The 25,057-nt window shown below is 39.6% G+C and overlaps 1 protein-coding gene across 5 annotated transcripts in view; it reads right to left on the minus strand.

Annotated features, from left to right (window-relative positions):
- Positions 1 to 8,533: 8,533 nt before the first annotated feature.
- EFHC2 (EF-hand domain containing 2) overlaps positions 8,534 to 25,057 on the minus strand; it is a 91,505-nt gene continuing 74,981 nt past the window's right edge. For 2 of the 5 annotated variants that reach the window (XM_084616828.1, XM_084616832.1), the window contains 4 exons: positions 22,278 to 22,475; positions 21,491 to 21,583; positions 14,810 to 14,915; positions 8,534 to 10,324 (listed from right to left, as the gene is read on the minus strand). In XM_084616828.1, the coding sequence (XP_084472954.1) occupies positions 10,229 to 10,324; positions 14,810 to 14,915; positions 21,491 to 21,583; positions 22,278 to 22,475 (493 nt within the window). In that variant the 3' untranslated portion in view covers positions 8,534 to 10,228. The remainder of the gene's footprint in view (positions 10,325 to 14,809; positions 14,916 to 21,490; positions 21,584 to 22,277; positions 22,476 to 25,057) is intronic. The other 3 variants (XM_084616830.1, XM_084616829.1, XM_084616831.1) reach the window with 2 other exon arrangements.

The raw sequence follows: 25,057 nt of genomic DNA on the forward strand, positions 1-25,057 counted from the left end.
TAAATCTGCAGAATTTATCACGTAGTTAGACATCTGCAGTAAATGCTGTGGTTTGAGCCCACAATGAAGAACTTGTCTACACAGGGAAATGTACGGCATTACTGTGCTGGTAGAATTATAATGCTACAATGATGCAGTTATAACTCATTGAGTGGGCTCTCTTTTTCAGAGTGACAGCGGCCTTTCTTGGGCTTAGTTTATGTTGCTTGAACATAACCGTTCACACTTTTAATTATCTACAGTCACAAAATTGGTATCTAGATTCAGACCCTTTTTAAAATTTGGCCTGATATACAATACAGAGAGAGAGAGAGAGAGAGAGAGAGACACTAGACTAGACTAGACAGGTAGACAAATAAGTCAGTAAACACGTGTAAAAATGTTTTCAATTTCAAAAAATACGAAATGCAAAAAACAGGAATTACTGCTAACAATAAAGGCCTCATTCTATCAAGGTGCTTAAGCACATGCCTAACTTTAAGCACCAGAGCAGTAATGTTGAAATCAACGCAACCAGTCTTGTGCTTTAAGTTAGGCACTTGCTTCTCTGCCTTGCAGAATTGGGGCTTTCACAGGAATCACCACAGACACCGCTTAGGCACACTTTCATTTGTGGTTTGGCTTTCAGGGCTGCTCATTGTTGCTTTGCAGTCTCTCAGCTGCCGCATCTCACTCACTCGAAAATACTCTTACCCCATAATGGGGGAATCCCAGGTGCAGTGGTGCCAATTCAGATATTTCTTGGGGGCAAATTCTGTTCCAGGCCCCCCAAGCAAGGACCTTGTTCTCATCCCCACTCATCCCTGTCCTTCCACAGGGACCCTGGATCTCCCTCAGCCAGGAAGTCTTCCCGTCTCTTACCCACATCGTGCATGAGCTCGTGCCACCAGGGAGTCAAGCTCTTGGCAGACTCCCCTGCATACTGCTGTTTGGGCACAACTCCCCCTGCACCAAGTCACACCATCATTTGGCCCAGCCCACCCTCTGTCTGGAAGGTGGGGCAGCTGGGCCAAATTTGAGTGGTGTTGTGACCCCATGTGCCAGATCTCAATGCCACTCACTGAAATTTGGCCCAGATACCACTACGTCTGTATGGAGGGGTGACTGGGTCAAATTTCAGTGGCTTTGAGACCACACAGCCAGAGTGATGCTTCAAGACCACTCCCGCAGCAGCCATACTGATTTACTATGGGATGATTGCTTCAAAATGGTTGGGCCACGCCCCACCCTGCAACTCCAGCTCTGCAACCTATGGAACTTTGCGCAAGTTCAAAAATCTTGCAGGTGGGGGGACATTTACTCCCCCTCATTTACACACTTCCCAGATGCGATAAAGTAAATTATAAATGAGAACTATAGCTACATATGTGTGCCCGGCTTGCATTAACTAGTGTTTTACCTGGCGATGTCCTTGCTGTGAAGTCAGGCAAAGTCCTTGGTGAAATCTGGCCCATAGTCTAATGAAACTCATTGTGAACAAATGGGATCCTGTCTTCAGCGCTGGACTGTAATGTATTTTAAGCCCCTGTATTTCACTTTGTTAATGTCTGGCAACTTTCCATTTTTGAAATCTCACTGTTGCAACACTATGGCACTTTTAAACCACTATACTGACAGAATGTTCTGCGATGCACAAGGATTAGATGCTACGATGTTTAAATGTAAATCCATTTGAGTTGGTGTAGTATTCAACTTATTATCAGTGCTACAAAAATAAATGCAACATTATAAAAGGTACATCCAAGAATGACTTACATTGTACTGTAAACTGTAGACACTGTTTAAGTTTGGTTTTCATGCTTTGGTTATGAAAATACACAGTCTGCTTCCAGAATGATGGCAGACTGCTTGCTATCTTCAGTGATACCAACTCAGTGCAGCAAATGTGGAACCAGTTAAAGAGTTGATGTGAGCAACAGCAATATTAAATAAAAAGAAATTCTATATTGTACCCTAACTTCTGCTGTGTATGCAACAACGGAGCATGTGAAAGCCTTTTGACAACAGATGACAGAGGAATCCTAAATGTTTAACCAATACAACTGTCACCAGCTCACCATCCTGGAGTGCTTACTTCAGGCCGGTCACAATGATGCAAGTGAATCATCCCTTAGGTTCTCCTCTTCCCACAGATTTGTCCTGTCACACCAAACCGGAAGAACCAACACCAAGTCTCAAGTCCAGTTTGATGCCTTTTCCGCAGGCTATCGCTATTTCTTGGAACAAAACAAACAAACAAAAAAGTTAAATAAACAAAACTCCAATGCTTTGTATAGGCTTTTACATGGTCTTCACCAAAGGCTTGTAGTCCAGACAGTTATTCAATAAGTCCAGACTTTTTGAGTCATTTCCCTTTTGTTCAAGGCATTCAGCCAGGACCCCACTGGTCCACAGGTTGCTTTTCTTAGTCCACACACCATAGCTTTCTGCTGAATGTTTAAGAGTTCCTTCCTTTCATGTTCTATGCCTAGATCCAGGGATCCCTGCTAGAGGCTAAGGGCTTCCTGCAGTCTCCTTTCACCAGCACATCCTAGGACCCCTGCCCAAGCCATCCACTCTAGGCAACCCCCTCCTCCTTGTTCACAGGGAGGACCTGAAGAGTTTTCCATATCTGCAACATCTTCATCCTCTAGCCCCTTTGGGCTCCCCCTCCTCACTCCCTTAGCTGCCCTTCCTGATATTATTATCATTGTCCCTCATCAGGGCCACCTACTCCATCACAGGGGAGCTGAACCTGTTTCCCTTAAAGGGTCCAGTCACCCCTTAATAGAAACATGACATAAAAACAAAATGGAATTCACCAACTGCAAGGCCCTCAAGAGGAGAGTATCATTCACTTGACAGCTACATGTGTGACATTAACATCGACACTATAAATCCATATACAGCTCTATGTTCTCCACTAGCATGGAAAAGCTTACCCAGGAGGCTTTCCAGAGGAGAGTAAATATTCCAAAAATGTCATGATACCATTTTACTGATAATATAGAAGGTAACAGACACAATTACGTTTGATTTGTGACCCTGCTTCACAACAGAGAACGCACCCCCTCACGTGTGTTTTCATGCAAAAGTGCTTACTGATAAAGGAAAGGAAAGAAATACAGAAAAACATGGACCTCTCCCTCCAAGAAACCAGTGGTAGCTGAGCGCTTTCTGGGCTTCCCAAAAAGCACTAGATACTTAAAGAATAGGGCATTGAGGTCACCACAATCCTAATTTTAAACCTCACTGAATGATTACCCATGTGAGCGAAGGGCCTGATCCAAAGCTGGCTAAGTCAACAGAAATCTTTCCAATGACTTCAGCGGGCATTGGAGCGGTGCCTAAATGTATATATTTTGTTAAAACACATAACCCTTAGTATTCCTGTATTCTTCTTCTCTGTAACTCATGTAACATCATGCCTGCTTAAATTAAGGAATATTTTGAAATAAGGAACTATTCTAGTCCTCAGTTCTGCTCCCACTGGAGGTTTTTATATATAAACATTTGTCTGTCACTTTACCAGTTCCCTATACTTCAGTGCTGGTATTGCAGACCTGCAGGTATAATAGGCTTTACAGACCAAATTTACAGACTTTTCTTAGGATGGTGTGTGTGATGCACTGTACCACTCACCAATATATATGCAGAACATTTTAAGAGTGTTCTCTGATGGATAGGAATTATTGCTTTTAATATCCCAGGATAGTTTTGCTAAAGTTACTTAAGAACCTTGTCAGTTGTGAGCTCTGGCTTTCATTGGAGTTACAATCCATTTTTATATCATGTACAGTGTATGATGCTGTGAGTTAAGGGAGGCAGCAAAAGAAGACCCATTTATGCTGAATTAAGGTCAGATCCTGTTCACACTGAAATCAATAATAAAACTGCCACTGACTTAATGACCATTGGGATTGCCTCTTCAGACAAAGCCCTCTGCTCCACTAGGGTGCTGGGTCTCTTGTTTTTCTAATCAGAAAAAACTGATTTTGCTTCAGTGGGTTTTCTTTTCTTCATTTTGTTCTTTCCTACAGGGAATCAATGGGTGCATCTCTGGATCTGCTGAGTGGCCACAAAATATTAGTGCGTGTGCCATATGGAAAGTGTTGAAATGCATTTGCATGTTTGCTTAGGGATTACACCACTGTTAGTTACAATTATTCCTGAAACATAACCCAAGAGCAAAATAAAAAAGATAGTTAAATTAAAACAGCTCTAAAGCAAACAGAGAATACATTTGCTTCCTGTTAATTGCACTTGCACAGAAAAATATTTGATGGAGATATTTGTGGAGGTTCTGTTTGCGTGATAACTAGCTCTTTGGAAGCCTTCAACGCCAACCCCACCCCACAGGTGTAAAGGTCACAAATGCAAGAACACAAAGGTCAAAAGAATAAATCTCAATAGCCATTTGAGATACGATCCCGCTCTGAAACAGACTGTCACAAAAAGTGACAAAATAGAAGCTATGAAATGATGGGGGGGGGGGGGAATTAAATAAAAACAGGGGTTACATAACCAGGACAAGATGTATGTGGGAGATGGGGGATGGAGAGAAATTGATCCATTGCATACACTCTGGCTTTTCATGCAGAAATGGATTAACTCAGCTGCAGAGGCCAAAACATTCAGCTATTTTGATGAATTCAAACATATACACAAAATTAACGTACTTCAGCAAAAAAACTCCCCTGGTACAGTTGGCTCATTGAACAACTGATTACTTAATGAAATGGGAGTCTTGGCATCTTGAAAAACATATTTCAATGCGTTTGTTTTTTAGATAAAGCAAAGGGTTGGTGTTGTTTGCAAATGACTTCATTAATCACTCCCTCAGCTCTGAGTCCAAAGGAGTTCCTACTACAGAAAAGCTTTGCCCGCGTTAACCTTCAGGCTGCCAGTGACACCCACAGACTCTCTTCCATCAAATCCATCTGTCCATCAAAATTGAAGAATGCTGGCAGCAAAATGGTTAAAGAGATGTAAAAATCCAGACACTACTGGTGGTGGTATTGTTGGTTGGTTTTGTTTGTTTGTTTGTTTTTTGAATGAACATACTTGAATAACTGCAGTGGAGGGGATTTTTGTTCCCACCTTCCACAGAGGGGAAAGACAAGGTGAAGACGTCATCAGAGCTTTTAAAACTAAGCCTCTTTCTTTTATTTAAAAAGGAAGATTTTTCTATTGCCTGCAGACAAATTCAGAATTCATCACTGTTGCCAGACCACCTGGGACATAGGGAGGATGGGAGCTTTCCAGATGGGTTTTAAGACAATTCATTTATATTTATATAGCCAGAATAAATGTTTTTCCTGAGATAGCATTTCCCTTTGCTGTATCTAGACCACCAACAAAAGAGGGAGGCACAGAAATTCTACAGCATTAATAGTCTTGGTGTTTACAGCTTTGGCATTTATTAACTTGTGGGAGCTGTTTATTGAGTCATAAACAGTACTAATGGGGATATTATCTCTATATTATAGAAGTATTACAGTATTTGGTTAGTTAAGAGAACAGTTTAAAGCAGTTACATAGTTTCAATTTATCACAATTACCAACATGATCCCATAATGGGAATTTAATTGCTAATTGTTGGCTTATACTATGAAAAAAATACAGTAATAACTTATGACATATAGCACATGCACATGAGTGCAGACCCAAATGTGCACACAGGCACACACGCACTTCTATAATACCTCCTTTCTATCCTATCTTCTAATATAATGTATTTTTATTACAGTGACTAAATTCACCAGGGCCTCTATTCAGCAGTCCATCCCCGTTCAACAAAGCATTTAAGCATGTGTGTCTGCTGCACTGTGTTCAATGAGATTTTTTAAAAAATGCTTAAATGGCTTTACTAAATAGAGATGGGCTTAAGGTCATGCTTAAATGCTTTGATGATCTGGGGTCTAGCAGTGCAACACAGTTAAGGAGAAAACCTGACTCCACTGAAGTCAATGTGAGCTTTGCTGTTGACGTCAATAAAGCAAGAATTTTATCTATGGTTACTACAGCTGGGATCTGATTCAAAGCTCACTGAAGACAATGGGTGTATTTCTATTGACTTCAGGGAGCTTATGGATCATGGTGACCATAATGGGAGCCCTGAGTTTCCTCTAATACATGCAAGTGGCAAGTTTGTACCACTGAACCTTCGAGACAATGTCATTCTTCCCTTTCATTGAGGACATTTTCTAAACTACCGTAGTTAACACTATGAACTTGTACTGTTAAAGAGTATTTCTACCAAGTTGCTTACCATTGGCTTACACCATGATCCTGAGAAGTGGCTGACTCTGAACTGGCTCCTCCACTTTTTACTATGGCTAATTCTCAATGTAAAACTATTAGCTAAACAAGGGAGAGAGGAAGTGGACAGATGGCTCAGCTGAAGGGTAGTGGAGGACAGCCAGTTTATTTACTGATAACATGTACCAAAACAAAACAAAACCTGGCAGATGTTTCAGACCATCCAGCTATACACAGTAACAGCCTATATAATCTTAATATGCTATACCTGGATGGAATTTCTTCCTCTCTCTTCCTTCCCGTCAAGATACTAGTTTTATTCTCCCAACTGTTGGATCACCCAGATGAGAAAAGTTTTTCTAATGGCTCCGTAATTCCTTATCAGGAACCGTGGGAGCATCTGATGGTGTTTAACCAGAAATAAGCTGGCAAGTTGCTATTGGTGAATGAGGGATGTTTCTCTCCTATTGTTGTTGAGTGACTAAACCTTCTGAAGCTTCAGACATCATGGTATTAAGATCTTTGTAGATCCTCCATGGGAAGTTTATACCTGGGGATACTGAATTGCCTTTTGAGCTAAAAGACAGACCAAAGAGAGGGTCTATCAGTTTGTTTTGGTGCGGGGGGGGGCTCCTTGTCATGACATGGAATCAGCTCCTTTGAGTGACACCTGATGTAATAATGAGGACGAGTGAGCTAAACACTAACTTCACACATCTGGGCAAAAATGACGCGGTAGCATGAAGGAGAGTGAATTGCACAAGGAGTCATTGGCACTGATCTGGGTGTACATGAAGGTGGTACAGTTGGCACTGCTGTCCACGAGAGCTGGTGTACTGAGCAGGGCATGGAAAAATGTTATGAGGAACATTTCGTGGTAAGTTGATGCTGGTTCATGACGACACTGTTTATGGGTGCCTGTTATACATGGCGACTGTACCAGACACCTTTACTGGAGACACACAGACGTGGATTGAAGGTGTTGGGGGAGACAGCATCTTAGCAATGCATTAGCTGCACCTGGTGGCGGGTAGCCCTGGCTGTCATATGACAAGTTGTTTCGCTGAAGCAGCTTTTTTGAGGAATACGTAGAATTCCCCTTCTGTCAGGTACCGCGGCGCTCGAACCCAGGTTGTGGGCGGGGAGGGGGAAAAGGGGGACGTGTCAAGCAAGAACCTTAGTCTCTGTGCCACGAGCTTACATGAGGAAAGTGCCGCTAACACCTCACCACCACAGACTACTGTCACTGACTCAGCTAGGTCAGGAGACGAGCAGCAGACTGCTGATTGGACACCACCAAGCATAAAGTTTCCCGTTCCTGTCTGACCTTTTGTCTGAGCAACTAGTTGCCAGGTCCACTGCTGACCAGACTCCTGATATCAAGCTCCTGACCCTTGTCCGTTACCATACCTTGGCCCTAGCTCCTGCCTTCTCAGCTGGTTCTGCTCCTGCTTCCTCACCTGAATTCCAGTGACTGACTCCGGCCTGACCCTCGGTCTGAGTTCTGACTCTGATTCTGGCTTACTCCTTTGCATGGCTACCGACTCCACCCTGGCCCTGACGGGTGGTTTGGCTTCTGATGCTGCCCCACTGTGGCCCCTGACACATTCTCAGGTACTGGGTTGAGCTAGTAAGTCAACATTGGGTCCTTTCAAGCTCCAGTCAGCATAGTGGGGTGAGGCAGTACCTCAGTGTGCATCTCTTAGCTACTGTCATGCAGAGCTGGGGTGTCTGTGGACAGAAGATATATTTACGATATGAGGGAGGCTCTTCTCCAGAGACTGTTCGTTAAGATCAACGGTAAGGACTGCCTCCCACTTTATGTGATAAGTGCTTTAAAGTTGTGGCCTTATGCCATCTGGAAACATAATGTTATGAAATGGTCTTCATTCAGGCATCTCATTAGCAATGTGAAGAGAGAGAGGAACCTGGTGGCAGGATTAAGGGGTTGAAATAGTCAGGGGGGTTGTATGCTTTATGTTACATTATACAAACAATAAGGCTGGCTGATGATTGGCTGGGGCCTTTTCATTGCCACTTGTGAACAGAAGATCTGGTGAAAATTATTTGTACTATGTAGTTCCACACAACTTTGCCAGGCGCATTGTGAACATGGTGGCAAGGAATGAAAATCCTTACATGAACCTGCTATGCACCATTCCTAGTAGATTTTTCTGTGGTTATCCATGTTGCCTAGTGCATGAGAAAGAAAAGAAGGCACAGACAGAAGCAGGGAGAAAATTCAGTGAGTATTATTAAAAATACACAGAACAGCATTACAAAATAGTCAAAAGACAGAAAGATGGTAGTTCTCAACCTTTCTTTCCAAGAAAAACAAGTCTTGTTACTTATCTACACATAGATCTTGTCAGACATGTGAGAAGGCATTATCAAGTCTAAAATAGCTTAAGGAGTGACTTGATCACAGTTTATAAGTACCTACATAGGGAACAAAAATTTGGTAATAGAGGGCTCCTCAATCTATCAGATAAAGGTATAACAGGATCCAATCCCTGGACGCTGAAGTTAGACAAATTCAGACTGGAAATAAGGTACACATTTTTAATGATTTGGAACAATTTACTAAGAGTTGTGGTGGATTTTCCATCACTGGCAATTTTTAAATCAAAATGGAATGTTTTTTCTGTAATATATGCTTTAGTTCAAACAGGAATTAATTCTGGGAAGCTCTGTGGCCTGTAGGACATTGGACTGGATGATCACAATGGCCCCTTTTGGCCTTGGAATCTATGACATTATGGAGTCTAATCTGTGTTTAAAATGTATGACCACAAAACAAATCTGATTTAAACGATCTATTAAACTTCTTTGTAATACAGAATCATAAAATAAGCTAAGTATTTGTCTTTCTAAATTAAGCACTTGTCCTTCTCCTTGAATTGCAATTTGAGATAAAAACCTGTCATCCTCAATCAAAGAATTTAATAATTTCACAAAAGTAACCAGAAAATACTAGTGCAGAGCTGAGAGTCAGGATCTTTTGAGTTCTAATCCCGGTTTTTCTACTGACTCACTATTGCCTTGGGCAAGTCCCTCCACACCTCTGACCCAGCTTCCCCACCCTTCTTAAACTGGAATAATACTTACCAGTTCACAGGGGTGTAGTGATAATGAAGGAATTCCTGTCTAAACATGGCTTTGAACTCGTACAGTGCTATATACGTACAAAGTACTGACAGGAACTCCACTTAATCATCACAATCTTGAACGATAAGCAGGGTATCAATTTGTTTCAGTTGGGAAAGTGCAGTTTTACACTGAGGACACCTGTTCACTAAGACTGGACTAAAACCACCAATTCATTTCACACAGATTCCCCAAATAAGTTTTGACGTCTATCGATTTAGGATGTATGTAAAGCAAAAATCAAGAGCTCAGAGTTTCTGTGTTACACTGCAAGATATTTACTTCTATATTGGTAGGCTGTAATTATCTCTGATACCAGGAAATGTTATGCTGTGCTAGAACCCCTCCATAAACTAACTGGCTTTGACATAAACAACACTTAAGATTCAGCAGGGATACATCAATATAAAACTAAGCAGCATGAAAAAAAAATTGAAGAGAATATTAAATTATTGTGCTGATATAGTCTGACTTAATGTTGTCAGTGATAATTTTCGTTTGTTTGCAGATGAGAATGGTTTAGGGTCAGTCACACTTTGCTACATTTGATTCTCACTGTAAGATTTCTGAATATTTGTGCATTCTACATATAAGCAAACATGAAGTTCAGTTTAAAGGATATTTTTAATTGTGCTCATGTACTTACAGTACAGTACTTTGTATTTTGAAAGAATTACAAAAATTCATGAACTATATTTCTACATTGGAGTAAGAAATTTAAATTCAATAAAATCTATATCTGTGATTCTTTTATTTTTTAAGGAAAGTTTACAGTATCTGTCCAGACACGCTTGGTGAAGTTGCAACAGTAATTCAAAAGAAGTGACCTGCATAGACCAGATTATTCTTCAGTGCCAAAAACATCCTCTATTAGGGGTAAATATTTGATCCTTTTCACTGGAAGAGATGGTGGCTGCCCACTCCAGTCATCTTCATACTGAAAGTGATAAACAAGAGGATGAACTTAGAACTCCGTTTTGAAAACAGAAATAACTAGAAATGTCACAAAATAATGTTAAGCAAGTTATTTCATTTCTACATGCAAATCACCTGTGAAAAAAACAAATGTGTAAAGCATATCTTCCTAAAGAATATGGTGGTGTTGATTTTGATCAATGCTACTGAAGGTTTTATTAAAAATATCCCATCATCTCCACTTCTGCACAATTTTTTTTTAAAAATCAAAGACTAGTGTGTACTGTTTTGTTCAGTCACACAACTATACTTCAAAGACATGGAGGTCAGCTAAGAGAACAAGACATTTTGTAGGAATTGTCAGCTTTCAAACGAGTAGACAAAACAAAGAAGAAATGTAAGTTAGAAGATCAAAACTTCAGGACTACATCACTGAGTAAGAATACAAACTGAAATTTTGGTTTGTCAAATATAATCATCTTACACCTAGACAAAATTACTGTCGTGCATATTAAACCACAGCTCGGATAAAGATTCAGCTGAGAAAGTCAAAGAATCAATAAAAGGATTTACATTCCCTTTGGTATCTTCTCTTTCTTCTTTTCTCACTCATTTTTTCATTAAAATGTACTCATCTAAAATAAATTCATTATTATATATTACAGCTAACCATCAAAATAATAAATTGGATAAATAATGCCACCACAGCCAGCCTGGACATAATTTACTAACTTGTTTGTTCATTTACTATAGTGCAGGATATCTCAGTATGTTATAAAAACAGGAGTACTTGTGGCACCTTAGAGACTAACAAATTTATTTGAGCATAAGCTTTTGTGGACTAAAACCCACTTATTCATAGATATTTAGGTCAGAAGGGACCATTATGATCATCTAGTCTGACCTCCTGCACAATGCAGGCCACAGAATTTCACCCACCACTCCTAAAAAAGACCTCACACCTATATCTGTGCTATTGAAGTCCTCAAATTGTAGTTTGAAGACCTCAAGGAGCAGAGAATCCTCCAGCAAGTGACCCGTGCCCCATGCTACAGAGGAAGGCGAAAAACCTCCAGGGCCTTCCAATCTGCCCTGGAGGAAAATTCCTTCCCGACCCCAAATATGGCGATCAGCTAAACCCTGAGCATATGGGCAAGATTCATCAGCCAGATACTACAGAAAATTCTTTCCCGGGTAACTTGGATCTTACCCCATCTAAAAACCCATCATAGGCCATTGGGCCTATTTACCATGAATATTTAATTACCAAAACCATGTTATCCCATCATACCATCTCCTCCATAAACTTATCGAGTTTAATCTTAAAGCAAGATAGATCTTTTGCCCCCACTACTTCCCTCGGAAGGCTATTCCAAAACTTCACTCCTCTGATGGTTAGAAACCTTCGTCTAATTTCTAATCTAAATTTCCTAGTGGCCAGTTTATATCCATTTGTTCTTGTGTCCACATTGGTATTGAGTTTAAATAATTCCTCTCCCTCTCTGGTATTTATCCCTCTGATATATTTATAGAGAGCAATCATATCTCCCCTCAACCTTCTTTTAGTTAGGCTAAACAAGCCAAGCTCCCTGAGTCTCCTTTCATAAGACAAATTTTCCATTCCTCGGATCATCCTAGTAGCCCTTCTCTGTACCTGTTCCAGTTTGAATTCATCCTTCTTAAACATGGGAGACCAGAACTGCACACAGTATTCCAGGTGAGGTCTCACCAGTGCCTTATATAACGGTACTAAAACCTCCTTATCCCTACTGGAAATACCTCTCCTGATGCATCCCAAGACGACATTAGCTTTTTTCACAGCCATATCACATTGGCAGCTCATAGTCAACCTCATCAGATGCATGCAGTGGAAAATACAGTAGGAAGATTTTATATACACAGAGAACATGAAACAATGAGTGTTACCATGTACACTATAATGAGAGTGATCAGGTAAGGTGACCTATTACCAGCAGGAGAGAAAAAAAACCTTTTGTAGTGATAATCAAGTGATTCCCCCCTACTGTTCCTCACAGGTTCTTGTCAACTGCTGGAAATGGCCCATCTTGATTATCACTACAAAAGGGTTTTTTTCCTCTCCTGCTGGTAATAGCTCACCTTACCTGATCACTCTCGTTATAGTGTGTATGGCAACACCCATTGTTTCATGTTCTCTGTGTATATAAAATCTCACTGTATTTTCCACTGAATGCTTCCAATGAAGTGAGCTGTAGCTCACGAAAGCTAATGCTCAAATAAATTGGTTAGTCTCTAAGGTGCCACAAGGACTCCTGTTCTTTTTTGTGGATACAGACTAACTCAGCTAGCACTCTGAAATCAGTATGTTATGTAATTTCCAGCTTTTTTTTTTTTAAACAATGAATGCAGAAGTGATTCTCCTATCTAGTGGATAACTGAATACAACTCTGTGGCTTGGGGCAGGTTTTTTTTGTTCTGTGTTTGCAAAGTGCCTAGCACAATGGAGTCCTGCTCCAGGACTGAGGCTCCAAGGCACTACGGTAATGCAAATAATAAAATAAGAATATAACCAACAACTTCCATCTTTTTGGTCTTGTCTGCAACCTTGCTCCCCTTAAGTCCGTTCACTCTGCTGCCACTAAGATGGTCTTCCTAGCCTGTAGCTCTGTCAGCTCACTTTCTGTAAGCCCCTCCACTGGCTCTACTGCAAACACAAATGTCTTTTCCCGACCCTTTACAGTATAACCCTGCCCAAATTATCCCTGATATTTTATTATATTGATCACAGCCTTTGTTCCACTTAAGATGCCAATCCTAACTGACTTCTTGGTTCACAAGTGCCTTTGTCTTTTCTCCTTTGCTGTCCCATAGACACTGAAGAAATTCCCTGTCAAAATCCATAAAACCAATCCTCCCTCAAATCACCTCTGCCATGACGCCTACAAAACACTGTCATCTGATAACAGTGAGGCAAAGTGGCAAGCTGTGATCACAGCCACTGACTGGCTTATTATGACTACAAACAGCACATTGCCTCTCCTCACTACCACTCAGGTCCTCCATCCCCTCTTCAAGATTCACTTCAGGCACACCACCTACAAGAAATCCATCAGTGCTCAATGACTAGCCTGAGGCAGTTGGGCAGGCAGCCAATACAGCTAGGAGAAAAATATGAAATAAATAACGAGCCAACATATTTGTATATTTTTCTGCCTCTTTCACACACACATCCCCCCCTCACATGGTGCCCATCCTCGTAGTTTTGTAAGTGCTTTGGGTCAGAAACTGCACCTATCTGTTTGCACAGCACCTAGTACAACAGTGCCCTAATCCTGACAAGCATCACTGGATGCTATCACAACATAATCATTGAGTAGTATCTTTGAGTAGAATTCTGAACTCCCTGTTTGAAAAGTGCCCTCATCAAAACCTGGAGCACACACTTTTAAAATCTGAACACATATCCAGTATAATGTGGATGCTGTAAAAATATATACAGGATCTTGCTTAGAGGCATACAAGAAAATTTTTCTGAATTAAGGAATCCAAGAAAATGACACCCAGGAAATCTTAGCAACTCAGCAGCACTGTCCCCTCACTAGCCCCTATAGACAGTTTTATAGGCTCCAGAAGCTTGAGCAAGTAGTGAAGCCAGTATGTTGTCAGGATGAAAACACAGCACTTGTATATCACTGGTGAATATATGCAGCTGCTGAATTTAAAATGCAGTGAACCCTATGCTTCTAAACCAGCAGAAGCAGAGGAGACTAAATGAAACACATTCAATATCAGCAGTCAAGGGCTGGGTCAGAAAAGCAAAGTTATATGTGCACTAAGATGCTTTGGATTTCTTTGCTGTGACATTTTTAAAAAAAGTCAATTTGACTAGCTTATGCACAATTCTATTTTAAACCATTCTATTCTCACACCAAACACAAGACAGCCAGGTCAGATTAATCTTTGCCGTTTGCTGAAATGACATTTTTACTTACTCTAAGTACTAGGCTGAGAGAGACATATTAGTTGATTTCTCCATGCTACTCCCACTACCTACCAAGGAAGTGGTGTATTCTGTGCAAATTTCCACCGAGTTATAGGAAATTGTAGTTACATTTTGCAGAGTCAGTGGAATTTGTAGACTTTCCTGATAATTGTGACTTCTGAACATAAGGTTTGTGTAATAGAAAGTGTGAGCACCTAATAGTCATGCCCTTGTTCACAGGAGAGCACAGCCATTTTCCTTCCTATATTTCCCTAGAAATCCATTAGAGATGTGGCATCCACTGTGCACAAAAGAGCTACAGAGTTCCCCTGCTTTACACTGGTTCTCTGCTTCACCCAATACCTCACCACAGAAACAAACTGCTCAAAAAACCTGGGCAAGATCCATAAAGATCAAGTCCCAGATATTCTTTGTTGGATAAATCAATGGTGTTAATATGTTTTGACTTAATGACAGCAGCGGCAGCATGAAAGGAGCTTTCAAGTTTTGTGCACTGCTTTTTTATTTTAAACGTCTTAACTTTACCTTTATAGGAACCTTTATTGTCTGGAAAGTCAGAACTGGATTCTCTCTCCAATTCAGCCCATTGACAAACTTCTTATAATCTACTTGTTCCTTGCCATCTTCAAACCTAAAAGCAGAATATTTATATATATTTTGATTCAATTGTTACCTATTTTAATATACTTTGTCATATTTTACATCACACAACAAATTGCATATTTGATCATTAATTTAAAAAATATAGAAAATGGACAACTGGCTAAGGAGAAGACTCTGCAGAATATGTTTCTCTATTGTTCTATATATTACACTTCATATAAAACTTTACTCTTCATTATTGTCTGTCACATAAGACTTTTCATGGTCTTTAAAGTGTATGAGAGTTCAACTCATTTCAATTTTTTAAACATTACTATTAACCAATTTTTCTTCAATAAACGAAGGTTATGATCAGTGGCAGCCTTATAGTTTTGGGATAAGGAGTGAAAATGTTCTTGGAGGCACCCTGTAAAATCCTGTCTTTATGTCTAGAAGAGAACCTGCTGGTGCTATAGACACACAAAAATACAGCTGATCTGGTTTATTTTGCTACTTTGATTTATAATCCTTTCATAAAAATAAGCACCCATCCAAAATGCCCTGGGCACCCATTTTGTGATCACCAGTGCTGAGTATAGCAGGACAAATGCTTGCTTTCTTAATCAAAAAGTAGGAAGTATGTGCCATAAAAGTTGACTGGCATTAACCTTTGATTGCACATATTATTTTAATACGATCTATGGTGCACACACATTGAATTTCATAAGACTTACGACATGTGATTTGTTTTTATTACCAACCTGTAGTATTGCTTTAACCTTCTGAAGAAAAAGTTAGAGTACTACATTATGTTGACATCCTAAAACTTCATTGATTAGACCCTTTGAAGTTGTATGTTCTCAGTATAGGTTAGCCTTTTGCTGGTTTGTGGAAAGTCAAGATATAATCCACAGCACAGACTCAGAGTTCTACAGGTTAACCGAGCAGTTTTTTTATATACAGGAAAAGTGAAAGTATTTAATTACTTAAACCTATACTGGACCACTTTCATCTAAGACTGTATAGGTGCAATCCAGTGACTCCCACTGACTTCCACAAGCATTGGATTGGGGCCAAAGTCCTTTGATCTGACTGTGAAAGCACCCTGATCAGCTAGGAATGCCATCTCTGAACTAGTACCCTTAACTAGAGTGAAAATTTTCAAGCCTGGGTGATGAAAATTAGGCTCCTAAATCCATATTTAGGCAGCTATGTAAAAGTGGCTTGAAAATATTCCAAATTCATACTGGTATATAGTAGGTGGCTACAAAGCCCTTGACTCGCATGGACTGCACCTGCTTACACAAGTGAATTTGAATAAGGAGATGCCCTATTTCTGAGTTATGAGTTTGGAGTCAAAGGTACTAGATGGACTGGAAAGAGATGCCCTACATTTGAATGATCAGAGTTAATATGAGTAGATACTATAATGCTTTTCAGTAATAAAGGAAGTTAGATTTGCCTCTTCCAAAAGGAGACAACTAAGATCATGTGACACCTTGTCCCCCTTTAGTTTAGCTCTAGATCATCATCAAAGCATTTGAGGTTAGAATATGGTTTAAGAATCATTCCTCCCCACAACACTTGGAGAACAATTTTCTTCTTTCTTTGGCAGAAGACAGATAGCTCTTGTTTGTGGCCTCTGCAGAATGTGTTCGCCTTGGAATACCCCAACGTGTAGAAGCCTGCTTTATCAATTTATAAGAATGTAGTGCTGAATGACTCAACCTTTTTACAAATGTTTTTTTTTTCCAGCCAGGAAAGTTGCAACCCAAGTGTTCTTTTTCTAGATAGCAATATTTACAGAACTTAAGTTCCTTTGTTTTGAAAAACACTTTATTAAAATGTTAATCTGATAGCCGTGGAAAGGGCTATGTCACTTTGACTTAACGGAATATTTGTTGAGTATGGCTGTGCTGCTACTTCAGTTTGTTTGATAGCTTCTGTATTTTCTGGGTATGAATAAGTGTTTAAGCTGGTTACAGGGAAAGATTAAAGGACTAACACAAGCTGGTTTGTACAACTGGTCAGTCTGAGCTGAGTAATGTTGGTGGCTAACCTGTGGTAAATATACTGATTAGCATGTACCTAACAAATGTATACCACACTACCTGTCTGTCATAGGGAACAGAAAAACCAAAAAAATGTTTGTAAAAAGTTAAGTTCTAAATATTGGTACCTGCGAGTTCCTTAAGGCCACAGTAGAGACAGGTGTGTCTAAGGTGCCAAACACACTGGGCTGGAGAGAGAGTATAGCAGGATGATTTAATTGGGGATTGGTCCTGCTTTGAGCAGGGGGTTGGACTAGATGACCTCCTGAGGTCCCTTCCAACCCTGATATTCTATGATTCTATGATGACCAGGGGAGCCTTTTGAGTCCTGCTGTCTGCCTCAAGATCTTTTTTGGTGTGGATGGGAAATTATGCCTACCCTCCTGGAGGGAGCATAGCACTCCCAAAATGTACAGAGTTTTGAGGATAGGTTCCTGGGTAAAAGTCACCAGGGCTCACGCACCAAGAGATAGCAAAAAAACAGAGAGGTCCTGGACTGTTGTGGGAGGGAAGTTCTAGGGACAGAATTATTCTGGCCCAAACCTCATTGCTCTGGCCCTTCTGAGGATCAAAGATGCCTGTTTGTCTTCTCCCTCTTTCTGTTAAGCCTGGGGAGGTGGGGTGCTCAGAGGAATGTGTGACCCTCGGGGTGGTACCATGTAAAAAGAAATTAACAGTTTTGCATTGTTCAAATTAAAATTGAAGCAAACCGTAACGGTTTCGTCGTGTGTTGGCTCATACACATGTGGAAACTTGGGGGCTATACAATGGAGCTAAAAAACAGCCAGCAAACAGCAGCAACCTGAAGGTGCTGCATTTTCCACAGCTCTACTCAAAATGCATCTAGTTTGCATAAAGTTAATCTTTGATGCATGCACTCTTCTACTGAATGTTCATCACTGCATCCCATATAGGGGTTACAGTAAATTTTGGAGTTACAGTGTGTGGGCCTCCTGGCACAAGGAGCAACCACTTGGGATATTAGGTTCCAGAGGCACACCCGCTCCAGCCCTCCCCAGCTTGGCAGCTGCCCCCACAGGCTTTCCTGAGTCACAGCTGCCAAGCCTCCATCTGCCCTAGAAGCCCACCACAACCACCTCACAGCAGCAGGGCTGAGAGAAACCACCCCGATGTGTCCTCCACAGCGATTATTTAGCATAAAATTTACCATTTTTTTTTAAAGCCACAAGATGCGTGCAGTATGGACAAACTAACTCATGAAGATAGCTCAGAGGTTTGAGCATTGGCCTGCTAAACCCAGGGTTGTGAGTTCACTCCTTGAGGGGACCATTTAAGGATCTGGGGCAAAAATTGGGGATTGGTCCTGCTTTGAGCAGGGGGTTGGACTAGATGACCTCCTGAGGTCCGTTCCAACCCTGACAGTCTATGATTCTATGATCTTATATTTGAAACCTTTGTCGTACATTCCCTCTCCCTGCTTCCTTTCCTCCATTTTATCTTTCCTCATTCACCATGTCCCTATTTAGTTTGTAAGCCCTTTTAAATTGTCTATTAGTGCACTGTTAGGTGCACAGTGAATAAATAAAAATAGGATCAAAAGAAAATACCAATTATTTCAAAATGCAAAATTTTATTTTTCAAGCATTTTAATTGTGCTTGTGTATTAAACAAGCTCATTGTTCCTTGTATGTTTGCATAAACTTAAAGAAATGCTATAATAAATGTTGCATTTTACTGGTAGAAACAAATAGGAAGCCTCTGCATATCTTAATACATCATGGTAAAAAATCTGCACCTGCTCTGTAATTTTAAAAAATATATTTATACCAGTGAGACACTAAGAATTGCCTTAGTACTTTCAATGCACTGTAACTTGACATTATTGGCCAGGATTCTCTCTTCACTTGCTTAGATTGGGATGCTCCTTGGAACAGAAATCATGGGTGAAATCTTGGGCTCACTGAAGCCAATAGCAAAACTCCTATTTACTTCAATGTGGCCTAAATCCTTACTCTGTTTGATAAGAGCCACCGACACCTGCGGCATTATATACAAATGTTAAATAATAGATATTTATGGGTATTACTTTTTGAATAGAAAATTAAAAGTTAACAATAAGTTATTTAGAAAAAAACTGCAAGCTGTAGGATATATACCCCCAGCTAATGCAGTAGCTAAAGTTGCCTGTGTTGTGGGATTTGCCTTATTTTCCTCCTTAATACATTTAATAAATTCAGAAATGTTCATTAGAAATACCCAGGGAAATAAAAATCAAATTTTTCCTCATCCATAAAAACAGGTGAAGGGACATCAGTGATAAGCGGCACTGCTTTAGATTAAACAGTGGACTTTCCAGAAGTGAAACTGGCTTAGCAGCAGCAATGCTACTATGTTAGATGTTTCATGGCTGTTCAACCTTCATGATAAATGGGGGGATGGAGGGACAAGATACTAAATATCCTTCAAACACTCCTATTACCTGCAAGGTAGAGTCTGAGGCCTCCCAATAAAATGGAAATTAATTCCAATTAAATCCGTTACAGGAAACATTTTCCTGACCACAAACCCAAATAAACAAAAGTCACTATTAAATACACATCCTTACTTAAGTGGTATCAACTACACAAGCCTTTGTTTAAGAATTTAAATACTTTCCTCTTATCTGTAATGTAAGGACTCGCTGTACACACTGAGATCTTTCAATGCAACGAATCTTTATCTTATCACTCAAATTACTCGCAGTCCTTTATCATATAAAGCAACTTTTGGAACAAAGTGATCTTGCAATAGATATTAAGCATCCTCCTTGTCCTCTAAGATTGCATATTATTTTAATAATAATTTTAAATGAAAGGGGTTTGGTGGATTTTTGGTTCTGAAGTGACTCCATTCAGCCCTCCCTTACAAGAGAGGCTGTCAACTTTCAAAAGCTTTCCCTCATGCCAAACAAGACACATTTATTTTTGAAGCCTATGATGTATCAGGTCTGCCAGGTCTTCTTCGGTGTTAGTTAGTAAATAAAGGAAAACTCCACTTCATTCCTCCTCTAGTTGCATCTATTCAATCACAGTCTTTGAGACTATGAGAATTCTAACTCTAAATGCCAATTGTCCCGATGCACTTTTTCTGCTGGACAGCTTTGTGGGAGTTCTAAAAAAATGAATTTTATACGTCTTTTGACCAATGCTTGAGACCCAACCGTCAGAAGTGATGAATGGCCAGCAATTTGTAGAAGGCATCCATCTGGCTACCACAGGAAACTCCTCTGAATGCTTTTGGTGCATAGACAAACTGGGCTTAAAAACAATGGTGCCTTAGGTTTCTTAAGGCAGACTTGCAGGTAAAGAGTGACTTTAAAAGATTTCTCCCCAAGCAGTGTCCTGTGAGCTTGGTGAAGTGTAGAGGGCTAGATTTGGGCATTAAGGATTTAAAGGTGGTCAAACTTTCCCTCACCTTCCTGTTTGAACAGAATCCTGTCATTCAATAGTAAATCCCTGAAGCATATATTGAACTTCCGCTAAAAGCTAGAAGCTTGCATGCATGAAAGCATCTATTCCTGACAAGAAATAAGACCTCCTCCTGCTTTTGACATGATGTTAAGCGGTCTCCATATTCTCAAAATAATTTTCTTAATGATTTCTAGTAGGGGAAAAAAAAGAGACCAAAGACTATATTCTAAAACTCAGACTAGACTGTTGGCCAGTTGGCTTAGCCCTGCTTCAAAGATGGGGCCTGGACTTGATAACTTCTCGAGGTCCCTTCCAGCCCAACATTTCTATGATTCTGTGGAGGCCTAGCAATCTGCGATGAGTGTTCAGATCACCAACTGGTAAACCTGTTTTTATTGTGAACTCTGCCCTCTAGAGTCTTGACACAAGGGCACTGAACATTTGTGCTTTTCTGTTCTTGTTCTGATCAGTGTAGCTGATCAAGAATTCTACTTCAAAGAATATATGTACAACCAAATTAACACTCCAAGAAAAAATACTGAAACTATTATGTAAATTCTGCTTTTGCCAATAATTTCTCTCCCTTTTCTAAAAAACTTAAAACATATATTTCAGGTAAGAACAACACCAAGAGTAATATAGAAATAACAAAGAAGGACTGTTGTATATATAGTGATACCATCTATTTGATTCATGAACTTTTCAACGTTATTCATCATGGCATCTTTCTCAGATAATATATATTGTACCTTCTTGAGATACTATGTTTTTTCCCCGAACCAATACACCGAGAAAGTGAATGTAAAAATGGGAATTCTCCACCCATTTATCCCAAGACAGTAAATATTAGTGGTTAATTCCTGTAAGCTTATTCAATCATAGTATTCATACATAGCCTAGGTGATTTTTTCTGCCAACCAAAAATGACAAAAATGCTGCAATTCTCTTCCTTGTTAATTGCAAATGTTTACCAGTATGAAGACTCAAAGAAATGCATGGAAAGAATCAGCACAATAGCACATACACAATTCTGTGAACTGCTGAAATTCTTAGGAAATATTTCTACAATTTATGTTGAATACTCACCTGCCATTAAACATACATTACATTACAGTGCAAGTGACTTGTACTCACACACTGCACTTTATCTGTCTATGACTTACATGGTCAGTAAAGCGTGCAGAAGATCATCAGCCAATGGCAATCTGAAGGACTTGCAAATAGTCCTGCATTTCTCATGGGGCAGCAACCCACATCTGCACAAATATAAAATGAAATGAAAAAATGTCCTTCATGTTGTCTATCTTCACAGGTTTAACAATATGGAAGCAAAATGTATATTTCGAATGCATGTTTTTGTGAGTAAGGAAATAATATAAAACTTGTTGAAAATCTAAGGGTAAAAGTGAAAATCACATTTCACAAAACTTCACTTTTGCATAATAGGAAAAACATCAACACATTTGTAAGCCCTCTTCCCCCAAAGTATTTAAGACACATGTCACAGATTTCTAATTCTAAATCTATGATCCACAAAACCCGAAGGACAAACAATTTATCTAAGTGATTATTTTGAAATGACTAAAAAGCCCAGGTTTTTTATTTTTGATAAATGTCTATTTTTCCTCCAAGCTTTTTTTAAAAAAAGTTTTTCTATGGTGACAGGGCCAGGAACATAACTATTTCACAGGCTACTCAATACATTTGAAATGATGGAGACTCCATCAGCAAATCAGAAAGGAAAAAAAAGAGGACAGAGAAGCAGTCTAGTTCTCATCCATCCTCACGTGGCTCCTACCAGAAACCAAATCCTTTGAATGTATTCATATGATATGCTAGGCAAGAGAGAGACAGAACCTGGGTCTCCAAATAGAGTTTTATCAAATTGTGAACCACCTTTAAAAAAAAAAGGAGTCAATTATTAGCTTGCATTAAATACAGAAACCTTACTTTTCACGGTCATTGTATACAAAGGTAGCAGACAGTTGTCCGAAATACTCAAAGCTATTTTTCTTTAGCTGTTCTTGAGCCACTGCAAGAAGGAAGTTGATGTCCATTTCAAACTCATTTTGCACGCTGTAATAACGTCCAATAGTCATAATTTCATGTTCTGACAATTTTCCACCAGTGATATTCACCATCAAATTTCTGTTAGCAAGAAACAAATAAATTAAATAGACAAAAATAAGCAAAACAGTCAATTTAAAGCAGAGTATTTAATGTAATTAAGAGTTCTGTGACATTAGGTGATGAACTATGCTCAACTTGTGGTGCTGATATTAAGTCCATATAGTTTAACATGAACTCAAAACTACTCAAGAAACTGTTTTAGAAATTACCTAAATTGTAACTCTTTAGGGAAGAGACCATTTCTTCCTACCGATCCGTAAAATACCTCACACAATGCTGGTCCTATACAAATCTTTGTAATCTTTGAAGTACCTTTCCACAGCAATGTCCTATTGGAGTCATACTGAAGACAGTATTTATTGTATGATTGTCTATGTCCAACTACTGTATGTGATCTTATTTCATCTTCCACCCTACTTGATCAGATATTTGTAGACTATGAGCTAGCAATGCAACTGCACTTATGTCACGTACACAGAAAATACAGAAAATAGGGAAACAGGCGAGGATAGTGCCAAAAGGACAGAGTGATAGAGCTAGGCATGCAAATGGGGGAGAGGTGTGAAGTTCCACTCCCCAGCACAGAGGAAGTGCTGTGAAAGCTGGCCCCACCCCAGAAGCTCTGATTGGCAGACAGATGAAAAAACAAGGAGCTGGGCAGAGACATGTCAGGAGTATGGTGCATGGCTAAACCTTGCACAATTCTCTGATAATGTAGCCCTTAATAGTCAACAATTAATTCATAACACAAATACATACTGCCCCCCTCCCACACACACACAACTCTACCACAAATTTAACGGTTGTTTTATTTGTTTCGTTTAAATGATTTGCTTTTTGGGGAGCCCTGCCCAAATAAAGGTGTCAATCCAGGGCCTATGAAGTCTAAATTCTCAGAGCTATCCACTGAAGGATACTGAATACAATGTACTCTCTGCTTTGATTCAGCTGGTTCACTGTGAGCTGGACTTGTACTACGTAACACAGAAAGACTCTTTATTTACAATGACTGGAGATGAATATCAGGAGAGGACAAGGTATACAGAGCTCCAGATAAATCTTATTTCCAGACACAGGCAAACTGAGCATTTGTATTTGAATTGAATGCCCACCATGAAATTCAACACTATACCAAAGCTTGGTCCCTCCCTTGTTATTATGTGTTTTATGGTAATACTCAGAGGCCCCAATCAAAATTGAAGCCTTTTGTGCTGGGCACTATACTACCACCGTAGAGGACTATCCCTACCCCAAACGGCTTACGACTAAGACTCGGATCCTTCAATGATTTAAGCATATGCATAACCTTACACATATGAGTAGTCACTTTGACTTCAGTGAGTCTATTCACATGCACAACTTAACATCCACACTTAAATCTTTGCAGGATTAGGATCTAAATAAGTCCCTCCATATGTTTTCTCAACTCAGACAATGACAATCAAAGCACCAAAGATTTCCCCAGATGACATTATTTTCTCTTTTGGAATTTAAGGGACTTTCTAGGGTTACTATAATCTGAACAGTGCTGAAGACCCAAAATTCCAACTCAGAATTTTATTGACTTCTTCTGCCAGGAAACAATGTCAAGTAACCTGAATCTTCCCTGTACAGTATAGTTGTAGTTGTGTGGGTCCCAGGAAATTAGAGAGACAAGGTAGGTGAAGTAGGATCTTTTATTAGATCAGCTTCTATTGGTGAGAGGAACAAGCTTTCAAGCCACACGGAGCTGTGCGTGGCTCGAAAGCTTGTCTCTCCCACCAAACAGAAGTTGGTCCAATAAAAGATGTTACCTCAGCCACTGTGTCTCATGAATTTTCCCTGTAACTTAGTTTTCTTTTCTTTTAATTTTTTTATTCTATAAGAATGAAGCAGGTTGAGATTAGGAGGATCGGAGAAGAAATTATAATTAACTGCTCAAGAAAACTGTTTCATAAGATGGATGAAAGAGAAGCATCTTCATTAAGAATCCATGTGATTCTGCTTTGTCTCTCACAGCGAATGGCCCTGCATATCACCTTCTGAAAACCAGAGGTCAGGACAGGACTGAGACAGGGTGTTTAATTTTCCAGACTGCTCTTTGCTCTCTTTAACAAAGCTTCTCAATAGCATGACCAATACCTCTGCAGATACTTTCTGTATATTCCATTTATTTATTTCCTGTTTTCTATTCTGTATGATTTGGGGTTTGTAAACAAAATAAATAAATGCTATAATTAGAATTCTGCTTCACTGCATCACATCTAAGGGTGTATCTTCTCAGTGTAGCTTGAGGAAAAGTACACAAGAGAGGATCTGTGCATTATGGAGAAAGCTATTTTGACTCATTAACTAGGCAGACAGGAGTATATTTGAACTGTAAACTTCAGAGCACAGTAAAATTCTTGTCTCATTCTAAGACAAGCCAGGAAGACTGTAGTACTGGAGCATAAACTTAAGTGTCCCTTACAGCTTCAGACTGTCATGCAGGTGTGTGCATGTACTAAAAATATGCATTTTGTAAAGGCCTCTAATTGTGAAATGCTGTGAAAGATTAAAAGCAATAGTAACATATGAGAGAAAAATAAAATAAAAAACATATGTTCCCTCAAAAAAATTGA

The sequence above is a fragment of the Lepidochelys olivacea genome (genome assembly GCF_965140295.1).
Source record: "Lepidochelys olivacea isolate rLepOli2 genome assembly, chromosome: 1".
Classification (NCBI taxonomy): domain Eukaryota; kingdom Metazoa; phylum Chordata; order Testudines; family Cheloniidae; genus Lepidochelys; species Lepidochelys olivacea.